Source organism: Solea solea, chromosome 6, assembly GCF_958295425.1.
Source record: "Solea solea chromosome 6, fSolSol10.1, whole genome shotgun sequence".
Lineage (NCBI taxonomy): Eukaryota > Metazoa > Chordata > Actinopteri > Pleuronectiformes > Soleidae > Solea > Solea solea.
The window spans coordinates 10,086,781-10,099,543 of NC_081139.1; the positions used below are offsets into that span (position 1 = coordinate 10,086,781).

The 12,763-nt window shown below is 40.0% G+C and overlaps 1 protein-coding gene across 4 annotated transcripts in view; it reads right to left on the reverse strand.

Moving 5' to 3' along the window:
* ephb2b (eph receptor B2b) overlaps positions 1-12,763 on the reverse strand; it is a 113,729-nt gene that overhangs the window by 16,370 nt on the left and 84,596 nt on the right. For all 4 annotated transcript variants that reach the window (XM_058631126.1, XM_058631123.1, XM_058631125.1 and 1 more), the window contains exon 6: positions 704-828. In XM_058631126.1, the coding sequence (XP_058487109.1) occupies positions 704-828 (125 nt within the window). The remainder of the gene's footprint in view (positions 1-703; positions 829-12,763) is intronic.

Genomic DNA, 12,763 nt, shown 5'->3' on the forward strand with positions numbered 1-12,763 from the left:
CTTTCTGATGATCAGAGCCATGTCTCACTGCCACACTCCTTCTTCTCCAGAGCACTGACAGGTCTGCGTGCAGAGGCTCTTTTAGTTGCTCCCTTCAAGCTTGTGCTCAGCACACACACCTCAGAGCCACAGCAGGGGCCAGGACAATTGTTTTGACAGCTCTCTCCAGCAGTGTCAGTAAAACCTTTACTTTTACTTAAGTGGAATGGCTCAGCATGTCGGCAAAAGCTCAACAGATGCTGTATATGTATATGCGCATACATGTTTATTATGCCTATATGTCTGCGTTTGCTTGTGTGCATTTTAAGTGATCGCTGTCCTCGAGTCAACGCACATTTGTGACCGCAGGTTTACTTGTGAGAAAGAATGCCGTTTAGGAGGAGCTCGGCCCCTGAGTACTATTTTTACAGCAGTCAATGCACCATTGTTTCAACCGCAAGTCTCTACGCATCAATCCTCAGCGGCCCTGCTGCTGCTGGGCTGAGCGTGGTTTCTGTTCCCAGTGACTGACTGTGATTATAACTGAAAGAGAACGAGCATAAGTTCTAAGCAAGGTTCAGGAGCTTTGTGTACATGTCTCGCAGGATGTGCTGTTATGCAAACGCGCACGGGAAGATATTCTGAATTGAAATGTATAGTTTCTACGATTAGCACACAATTTAGTTAATCGTATAGAAAGAATGCATGGCTGCATTAACGGTACCTTCTCATAGTACTGTAGCTCATAGTCCAGGATGATGCCATTAGGCTGGTCAGGCTGAGACCAGGAGAGAGTGATGCTGTCCACGGTGCGACTGACCTGGTGCATTATAGAAACAGTGGATGGAGCTGTGGAGAAACAAAAAAAAAGTGTTTAAAGATGAGGCCCATCAATCACCACCAACTTCAGTCACGCACAGAGACTTTTACAACATCCTTAATCTTGCAGCTAAACACCAGGTTCTACAAACATGTGACATGCAAAGCCATAAAACTTATATAAAGTGCTGCAGTCTGTTTTCAGACAGTCTCACTGCGGAGTGTGAAGTGCCGGTTGGCAAGTCACAGCACAGGCTAGACCACAGCACCTGCCTTGTGGAACTTCCCAGCATCAACTGTGATTTTCCTCATGATTCATTTGCACTTGTCATGCCGCTGCAAATAAATCACTTTACAATCACAAGAGCACCGCATATTACAGTTCATTCTGTCAACCACATAAACTAAACATACAGACAGAGCCACTAAAAAGATCAGTGTGACACATCCTTGTCCTTTCAGCCTAATCTAATTTAAGCAAATTCACTTTATAACAGTTTGGGCTTTATTATTTAATTTACTTTAAGTAATCTTTATTGGATTGAGCAACTCCATGATTACTCCATTCCTCTTTTTTATTATCATAAGTGATGTTTATTCTTTTTTTTTAGACAGGCAACTTAGCAGCAACCTTTTAATGCAGCACACTTACAGTAATAATGTAATTATATTTCAAACATAAATATTTGCCAGTTTGCTTTCTGGCCTGGACATGATCTTTAGATCATTTTCAGTAGCTCATTATTAACATTAAAAGTTTACAGCATCCCGAACTACATCATTAGCTCTTCCAAGCAACTGCTGCACCACATGTACTGTGCACACATAGAATACAAAAGATACAAATATACAATAACAAGAGTGGGAGAAACAATTACTCGATTAATCGATGACTTAATTAATGGTCAACTATTTTGACCAACAAATTATCGGTTTGAATGTTTTCTTATTTATTATTCTTATTAAATATTCTGACATTTTATAGACCAAACAATTACTCGATCAATCGAGAAAATAGTCAACAGTGTCTCAGCCCTAGTGTGGATAATAAAGTTAATAAAGTATTCTGATTCTGATAATGCATATTAGTTCAAAAATAAAGTTTTATTTCTTTTTTTTTTTAAGATGTCTTACTATATACTGTTCATGCACTTAACTGAGTAAAATATATCTTAAAAGGTTTATTTTCCTTTTTATTGTATTTTTCTTACTTTCCCCACATTAATTATTTTATTCACGCACTCTTAAGTAAACACAGTGTTAGATTAATTGACCTGCTTTTCATGGGTGACCTACTATAGTCTCCCAATGACCCACAATGTTGTACATTCTTTTTAGCGTAGCCATAAGGTCAATGGAGTGTGATCACCTGATGTCTTCCAACAACCATTAAGATTAGTTCAGGGGGCCATTGGTTAGTGCAAAGCCGAGAGAAGTTGAAGAAAAAAAAAAAAAAAGCACTGTCTGGGGAGCCTGACAAGGCCTGTGGGCGTCTAATGCTGGAGCCTCTGTATGTGTGAAAGGGTTGGGTGGGTTGGAGAGTCAGGGAGGAAGGGAGGGAGGGGTGCCGGGGCAAGATTTATGGACACCAAGCTCCATGCTCATCCCCTACAGGCCCGTGCTGCACACACATGCAGACCTCAGACAGCAGCTCAGCAGTTCCCCCGAGTCACAACAACAAAGACAGAAGTCTATCCACCGACACAAGTGCTCTACGGAAAAAATCCACCGACTGGAAACCTTCAACTACTGCGCCTCTTTTATCTATCTTAGAATCTCAAGCTCCATGTGTGTCTGTTTCACATCTTCTCCATATCTGTATCCACGCAGTCTATGTAAAGAAACACAAGTGTGTAACAGGCCTTTGTGAGAACCTTTCTAAAGCAACACAGAAAATATAGTAGGGAGGGCAGATACAGTCTTTTTACAAGTCACCTGTTTTGCTTTTTTCTTCACATATGTCGTTTTGGTTTCGGATTTTAGTTTTTTATTTCCCTGATATCTGACCCAGTCATTTCGACCAGTATCACACCAATAGCGATTCTGAATCTTGTACCAGCTTATTCCATAAATTGTAGTGACTCTAAGTGACCACTGTGACTCTGAGCCAATGATAAAATAAAGTCACATTTATTATCCCACTCATTCTTATCAGCTAATCAGCTAAACCTTGCATGCTCTCTGACCCGAACAGAAGCATCCATCTGAGACCAAAAATTATGATGCCTCATATAAACCGTGATGGTCAAGGGTCTGAGTACGTCCTCGTGTGCTGTTGCCAGCAGATAATAAATAGATGCTCAGTATTTCATCTCAGAAAAGCACTTACATCATGATGGCCTCTGACTCTGCAGCACACATACTGTACATCATATGCCTCCTTCCTGGAGCTGGAGGTACAATAATGTATACAGTAACAGTCAGGACACCAGTCTCAGGAATCTCCTCCATCTCACTGTACTCACGAGTTTGTTTGCAGTCACAAGACGACAGCCTAATAAGGCAGAAAGTTACTCTTAAAGGAACTCACGAGTATCCCATTACGGATGTACATATATTCAAGACCACCACATGGTCTTTTCCTGCATAGCCTTTCCATTAAACACACAGCACAGCTATGCCTACAGTAACCTGATACAGGGCCAAAGAAACAAAGGCAGCTCATGTATTCATGTACAGAGGATGGGAGAACACTGTGGTTTTCTTCTGTTAAAGGACAACTTCCAGACGGCGGGGTGGCATGCCACATGTCTAAGCTTGAGGAGCTGATAAGGGGTGGTCTAACAAAAGGCAAAACCTGAAATTATATTCAAGGGAGACATAACATTTAGTGCTAGGAAAATATGGAGCAGGAAAGTGTTGAAACATTTGTCTAATAGAGAAAATAACAATTGACCTGTGCTGCATATTTCAAGTCAATTTAGTACACGCATTTCAAGCTAAACTGACGTTCCACCAATTGACTGTGGAATGTGAGGCCGTGCCAAGTCGACGTTTCATTGCAGTATGGCCTACAGCACTGTACCACACATGAAAACCATTTTAGTACATCTAATTTATGTACTCTGAATCTAAAGGTCTCCATTGTACTTAAACTGTACCTAGATCCCCCCCCCCCTCCCCCATAAAAAAAACTTGATCTATAATTTAAAGGGTTGAGTAAATACTTGGTTTTCATTGTGTCAACATCATTCACTGAGTTATGCCCCTAAACACATGTTGTAGTTGTTTCAAGCTTTTTTTCCTGTGTTGTTACAGTGGTTATTTTAAAATCCTGCGGACGGCACCCTACTTAAGACAATTAGAAATTAAAAACAAAGATGTAATTAAGTTCACCAGTCGTTCATGTACGCCGACTGCCTACTCCTCACAAAGCATGTCAAGTCCGATCAATTTATTCAAAGTGGGTGAGCGTCACTTTCACTGGATCCTTTTATTTAGAGGTTTGCCCTGTTCATGTTCTTAAAACTAATGAAGCGGTTCTAATTACAGAGACAGGAATTATAAGTCTGTGTAATTAAATTAGATGGCTGAATTGCAAAGATAAACGGCCTTGATGAATATGTCTTGAACGGCAGTATTTTATGGGGTTTCACATATACCACAGAGGAGTGAGAAAGCAGACGAGGGAGGGAGCTGATGATAATCACATTAGATAAAATGTCTTGAAGTTGTTGTCAGTGACGTACTTTTGTTAGAATTTGTGTTAAATTGCTCTGTATTCTCACAGTCATTACTGATCTGGAGGGTTTGGTCAGTCTCTGACTCTGTAAAGTCAATTTAAGAGAAATCCCCTGCATTCATCCATGCAAAGAGGTGGTCCTCTCTGCTCGTGAGATTAGGCTGCACCAAACCTGTTTAAATAAGTGATGTATTAAGGAATGAGGGGAATGCTAAAAGCGGGAATGGACAAAAAGCTTGCCAAAACCAAGAGGTTATTGCATGCAAATGTAGCAAATGGATGTGTTGGAGTTCGGTTTTTGCCCCACATTCATTCTGTAGAGATTGATATTGAGTGTTTTGATCTCAGATGTATCCAAGCCTGCAAAGCGCTTGTGGATAATCACAGTGGCAATCAAATTAACCAGTGAATACGCTGGACCCTCGGGAGGAGTCCAATCGTAACTTTCAAGGTTGTGTGTCACACTGAGGATGGGAGTCCCCAGCTGTTGTCAGAGAATTAGGTTTCAGATCCCACATTATTACCCAGCCTGGGATCTGATATGAAAGACAGCGCTTTTGGAGTCTATTCTAGCAAGAAGCTCTGGCCTTGGCCCAGCAACACAGAACACAAAGAGTCTGTTCTACTCAACATTTCTGATAGAGGTTATACTGGTATGTTTGAAAACCTTATGACTTTACTAATCAATTACAGATGGTGTTTACAAAGATGGTTAAAATCATTTTAAATTCAAGTTGGCATAATGAAGCATGCTTCTGCTAAGACAAATACAAAAGTGAGGCTTTCATTTATCCAATCATTTTATGTCCAGAATATGTTGTTTTTATTATACTACACTCGTGGGCATTTTTACTCTCTCTTGAATCATTTCCTTGATTTGAATGCTTGATTCCCACAGTCTCCTTCCTATTGTTGACCTTAGATTTTATTATTATTATTAAAGCAGCAGATTGGGCTCATGGGCTCCTTTTGAACAAAACACACTTATTGTACAGACCTCCAGTGGTGGAGCATTCTCCAGGACCCACAATAACCGTTAAATCAAGTTTGGAGGACCAGAAAAGGGTGGGTGGAAAAAAATCACAGCAATCAAAGTAATCGCTTTTATTTCCCATACCTGAATAATTTTACTAACAGCAAGAGATTAACTCACCACATGATTTGATACCTTTCAGTTTAATGTTGCTTTGGTCTTCAGAAACAGCACAGCTTCGGAAAAAAAAAGAGAGAGTCACCAGCTTTATGAATTGTGCTCATGATGAAGTATGTTTAGGACCTTTCAAGTGGAACTAAACTTCTGCTTCTACACCCAACACCCAATTTAAAATCCCAAGAAGTGGGCTGAGAGCTGAGTGAGAGAGACAGTGGGCTAGTGAAATCTGACACCAAGTTGCAGCTGTGTGGGGTGCTCCGTGAGAAGAGCCTCTCAATCGGGGAGGGAGACTGGTCCAATGAGCCTTGCATTGGCTGGACAAGAGGGTGATGAAAGCATGTACCAGTGACGCAACTGTGGACTAAAAATGGCAACATTTGAGTACATTAGCTGGTGTTTGACCAGAGAGGCAGTAGATGTGCCGATTTTTCATCCATCCATCCATCCATCTATCCATCTCCTGCTTTATCTTCCACATGAGGGTCGCGGGGGGCGCTGTGTCAATCTAAGTTTATCACACGGAATTTCAATACAGTGGATTGTTGTTTGTCTCTATATGTGGCCCTGTGATAGACTGGCGACCTGTCCAGGGTGTACCCTGCCTTTCGCCCTATGTCAGCTGAGACTAGCACCAGCGTCACAGGAGGTCTCGTGTGGAGGATAAAGAGGTAGAAGATGAGTGAGTGAGTGAGTGATCATTTCAATAATTTACACTTAAATGTGAAGATTTGCACCTGGATCATCAAATGACGCCTAGATACCCATAAACACTGGTTTTAACCTGAAAAAAAGTGGTCTTTGTTGCACTTAATGTGCATCTTTCTAACATCCCAGTGTGTCTGCAACCAAGGCTCTGATTTGATTAGAAGTTCTGGTGCAGTGAGCAATGCTATGATTTGGAGGAAACGGAGGAGGTAGCGAGAACAGGTCAAGGCTTGTAAATCCCTTTTCCTTTTCATTGTAAAAATCAGTTTCCCCCACAGCACAATCTTTCCTGAAGGAGTTAAAACAGCTGGTCCTTTAACAGGCAGCCCTCCAAACAGGCTGCCACTGCTCCACTCTAACAGAGTGACGTCTGTTTATGAGCAGTGCATCGAGCCCTCTAAAAGAAAGAGGCTCATATTTGCACGTACTTTTAGCACACTGGCAGTCTGCCCCATTTCCCCAGATGCAAAGGATTGTGGGTTTTACATCTATAAAGACTTTCCAGAGTAGTAAAGCTACATAAGTGAGATTTCAGTTCATCAAGCTTAAAACCATCTGCATTGGAAATGATTGGGGACTATAATACACTCATATACACACACGATAACCTAATTCTAAAATAGGCACTTCGGGGGCTTGAGGAGTTTTCAGTTGCTTGGAGAAGTTAGGCTTTAAATGTAAGCCAGTTTGGTGGGTCTGCAGACGGGGGGAATACAAACCAGATAAGTATCTGTAGAGACTGTGCTGCCGAGGAAATGAGAGACAATTCTCTTGCAACCGCTAGGCAAACCGATACACAATCAAAAACAGTACAGGTTTTTACAGATTCTCTGTTGGCGGGTGGCACTAACAATGAGAACCACATTAAGCTTTGAATGAACTTTGAGTAGCTTAGTAGTTCTACACTGCAGTTGTTAGAACACTTACTGTTAAGGACTTCTATTACTTGTGTATATACATATATATATATATATATATATATATATATATATATATATATATATATATATATATATATATATATATATATATATATATAATTATTATTATTATATGGTTAGGCTTAAGTGATGTTTGTTTGAAAATCCTGAAGCATCTACCAAGAACGCCTGTCTCTGCACTGATTAATGTTTCCTATTATAATACCAGGTACACTGATAGGAATAGTCCAGTGCTGAGTGTAAAACTTTGTATTTTTCATAAAGAAGACTAAATCATTTCCTACATTTCACATTGAAAACGATTGTATTTGAAATTACAAAAAATGTTTTCCTTGTTTCTGCATTGTTTCTGCTAACTATTGTCCAGTTAAAAACTGGAAGTGGACAGAAAGGAGACATTTCTGTTGCTAATTTAAAAGATTTAATAATTTCAAACAAAAGTTTAATTTAAAAACTCACAGACAGGCAAATCTACTGCGGTCAGTCAGTCTCTCGAGATTGATTTGGAATAAACAGACAGCATTTAAGCTGTTGGCCACAAAGGGTTTAGACTTGTACAGCTCTATTGGACTCTGTTTAATCAGCAAACTGCTTCTCTGCATTTAAACAACTTTCAAACTGACATTTCCAAGAAGAAGAAGAAAAAAAACAAAACTCTGCAAACCACAGAATGCATGTCGATATCCTACAATGTTGGAAAGGCGAGTGTGGGCTGCAGCTCTCTTTTACTCTGACATGGTCAAGTTTGCAAAAATATTTTGGTTTTATTGAGTTAATAGGTTCGTTGGTAGTGCAAAAACAGTCAAATGCTGACACGAGCAGAAGAGCGCCGTGTTTTGTGGATCAGCATAAAAAGGTTTGGTCAGAATATTAAAAAGAACATGTAAAACGACATGGCACGGTTCCATTGAACAGTTTTTATATGCCGTATCAAAGACCTCTGGAACCATAGTCTCAATATTTGACAACAATTTCAAGAGAATGTCTTTATTTGTGCTGATTCAAATGTGAAATAAAAAGCATATCTAAAGTAAAACTCAGCCAGACAATTTTACAACAAATATACATCAAATCCACTCCACTGCCGTTTCAACACACAGCGATGACGCTTAACATTGAAACCATGCTTATCTACACGGTATGAGGCTGCTGCAATGAGTGGCACACAAAAGCAAGGATTATAAAAGATCATCTCCGCTTATAAAGTTCCTGACCCCAATTTACACATAAACCTTGGAGAGGATGATGGTGGATGCAGATCGCATGATCACAGTGATGTACTTGTGTAAGTGAATCGAGGTTACATTAGGAAAAGAGGTATTAAGTGACATGTGAGCAGGAGAAAAGCAGCATGTTGTTTTCAAACCAGAAACTCCAGACAGTGGCAAAGACGGTCACTGAGACAATCACAATACCGCTTTTAGCAGCCTTAAAAGGGATAATAAATCTATTAGTCACCACAAGAATTTGAACTGCACAGTCTGATTCATGTTTGGCAAAGAAAGCGGGAGAGAGAGAGAGAGAGAGAAGAGGATACAAGAGATGCCCATGATAGTGCGACTGTTTTTGTTTTATTATTATGCACATCCATTTTGTTAATTAGTACGGTTAACTACACAAGGTTTATAGAAAAATTAATAAATTCAAAAACATGAGGCATATTGTGTTGAGACCCCTTTTTTTTTTACTTCATCACCGTTATTTATTAACTTTTTTTATTATTATTTTCGACAACGTCATACTCATGGATAGCAAGAGCAAATAAATCACTTCATTAAAACACAGTCAATAATTCAAGCATTTCAGGGTACAGTTAAAGCACTCAGTAATATCTAATTGTATATTCACATTATGTTCTCTTTTACAGCCCACTGGGCCAAAAGATTGTGGCTTTTTAACCTACATTTTTATGCAGTTGACGTGCAAAGTCTGTTCCTCTGTTCTGTGCACAGGATTAAAGCTGCACATCGCATCATGAAGGAAAAGAACGAAGTGTACTCTACGCGGAGGAAAAAAACACAAAATTACTGAATGATTTATGTACAGCGATCAATTACTTAACTAGTTTTGACAATCCATATGCTTATTCTCCTCTGGGGACTCATAATAAAATGCATACAGCATGCTCAAGTTAAGTAAAGTCATCTGATGAACTTCACCATTGGCCCTAAAAGCTACTTATAAACCACTTTATTGCTAAGTGTACAGCGTCTCACTCTCTCTGCGATATTGCTTGCTTGGATGTGTCTCTGTGAGCAGTGCTGTGCAGCATCAACGGTTGCATGATTGTTGTATATGTTGGGGTTGTCTGGCAGAAAACTAGAGCGGCCCCTCTCTCAACGCTCCGTCAGTGCTGAGCTCCAGGTGCACGCTGAGGCCTCCTGTCTGTCTGCGTGGCTGACCTACACTGGCAACCACCATATGTGCCCTTCTTACACCTTCTGTCACTGTCACACTGCACGTCATGTAGAATGGTGGTCCTTGTCTGACCCTCTGTCAATTGGTCTGTTTCTCTTTTCAGCCCACGTACCTTTAGAGACGAGTTAGCCGATGATACAGTCGTCTGAATCTGTCGTTTTATTGCTAAATATGCAGGTGCAATTTTTTTCCTTTGTGGTAATTATACTGTATCTCGTACCTTTCAACGAAAGACTGAATAATTACAGAGGTAACGGATAACTTTCACATCCCTTGTAGTTTCTATTTGCACACTTTGGAAAATATGTAGATGCCGGTAAGGACACAGGTGTTTCTTTTCTCAGAGCATGGTGTTGTGTTTTGTCATAATAAGCACCTCTGCATGGAAAACATCATAGGCGCCGGGTGAACGCTTTTCTCGTCATTGTTTTGTTATTGATTTCATTGTATGAAATAACACAGTGTGTTGCTTTACAAAGTCTAGGCTGCATGTTCTGCACCGAACCCCGTCCCTGTGGTCAAGTGAATAACATAGTCAATGCAGGACCAATTAGATTAAAGGGATAGATTAAAACTACTCTCCATGATACAAGCAGATAATAAACCATGAAAGCCATGGTATTGCTATGACTGACTCACTGGCTTTGTTTTAAGTGGCACCCTGTGCTAAAATCAACAGTGCAGCAGCCACGTTTGGCTGGCTGGTGTGTTGACACATTCTGGCAGTCCCACCTGGCTTTGAACCAGTGCTTTTCACACCACAGCCCAGTGGAGCCCTGGTAGCCTGGTTACAGTCGACCTGGACAATTTGGACAATAATTAAGTCATAAATCTTCCCTAGGCCATATGAAAAGGCTGCACCCGATTATATCCCCACCCTCCAAGTAAAGTGGTTCACTTCCACAATCAGCCAGTTTCCCCTGATAAGGAACCAATTCTGGCTCTTGAAAGCATTAGCACCAGACGCCGCGGCTCACCTTGAGTTAATGAAATGCCTAAACAAATATGTCCTCTAGAAACTAATATATCCAGTCACTATAGAAGGCAATATGGCATACACATGGGAGTGTATGGGGATCAATCTTATTTGTTGTGCAATGCTGAATTACCTCCAAGAATACTGATAGCTCTCATTCAAGTAGGAGATAATCTCTTTTCAATGCACTGACGTTGATGAAGTCAGCGAGCAAATAAGTGGCAGTCATTAGTTTGCTCTTGCCGGTTTGCCACTTCATAATCTAAAGCACCAGTGTCATCTGTATACAATAAGTGTACATTCATTTTATGATTAAAAAAAAGAAAGAAGAAGAAACGATTCTGCTGGCTTCATACACACACACACGAATGACATATGGTGATGACTATAATTTCCACCCAAGCCTCACTTAATCAGAACCATGCCATTTAACTGTTACTGACAGCTTGAACACAGACTGGAGAGGGATCACTTGAAATCAGACACATGCTAACGTGTGTGCAATGTGGGAACATTAAACTATACTGTGTTATGTTCTTGTGTGTGTGTGTGTGTGTGTGTGTGTCACGCGTCTATCTCGCCACATGTCCCAGACTGTGTCAAGAAGTCAAGATGGCAGGATGTAGGGCTGTCTGTGTTGTTGCCACTCAGCTTTTTTTTTTTTTTTTTCCCCAAAAACGTCTGATTACACATCATGTTGCAAATTCATTTTCAGCAGCAGATTTTTCTCAGTGAGACTCACAGCCCCAGAATAAGCACAGAGTACGCTCCAGTGGGCACCATGAATGACAGGTACATACAGAGGGCACTGGTAAACACACAAACAGTATTTTCGTGCACTGGAATTTGTTTTAGTGTGCTTGATGGCCAATTAACCTGTCACTGTCCATGCACTCAAAACAGCTTCCCTCATTTACTGCATGCCATTTGCTTTATTTCACAAAGCATTCAAATCAGACTGAAGACAACGAAAGCTGGTTAATTCAAATATATTGTGCTCCATGTCTATGTCACTGAAACACAAACAAGCACATGCAACAAATGCAAATGCTTTTAACGTAAGATCAATGGTGTGCATTACTCTGGATTTCATTACGGCATGATTTTATATTTAGTTTTTACTTAATTTACTATGCTTTATTTATTTGTATTATTCTTATGTGCATCTGGCTACTCTGTCTTGAAATATGTTCCATCTCACCCACACTGTCACTCAGCCACAAGTCCATTCATTTGTAATGAAGATGTAAATCTCCAATAGAGCGGGTCACAAACATCGTCAGTATTTTTCCTTAAACAAATCGGGTGCTTTAAAAGCCAAATACATTTTATTTGGGACTATACAGTATATTAGTGACAAAATAATTCACATTTTGGGCTCTAATTTACAGCAGCAGAATGATGCATGTGGAGGTGACTTTAAATAAATGATGTTGACCTTGGCAACAAAGGCACATGGCACCGCCCAGCCGTGTGACTGATGTATGTGTTTTCAATAGTTCTGGGTAACGATGGAGCTCCATGTAACACAGAGGAATAAGCTAATGTATGTCCGGCTTATGTTATCCAGTCAAAGCTTTTGGTTCTTAAAAACACTGTCATCGTTAGTATCTTTATCTCAGCTAAAACATTGTTAACAGTATAAAGTGATTGGTAAAGATGTGTGCAATTAATATGTTAAACACATTTATATTTGATCCACCACCCTTACAATACTATATATACTAGAGGTACATTTGGTAAGACAATAAAAATCATATTGCGATTATTTGTACACGTTATGATTACGATAAGATTCATAATTGGAATAACTGACCATATTTACAATCCTAACTGTCAGTATTCTAATAGAACATCTTTTTTCCACACCTTTTTATCTTAAGCATTAACTGCAGTGTCTTTAGGTCTGAAGACACTTGGACATAATTGCAATTTCTATCTTTTTTTGCAATCGACTGTGCAGGCCAACTGCATTATACCCCACTGTGTGTGCGGCTGGAAATTTGACCACTTTCTCACCCACAGACGCAGTTAAATTGTCGGAAAAAACCGAGACACAGACTAAGTTTTCACCATCAGTGTCAAACACA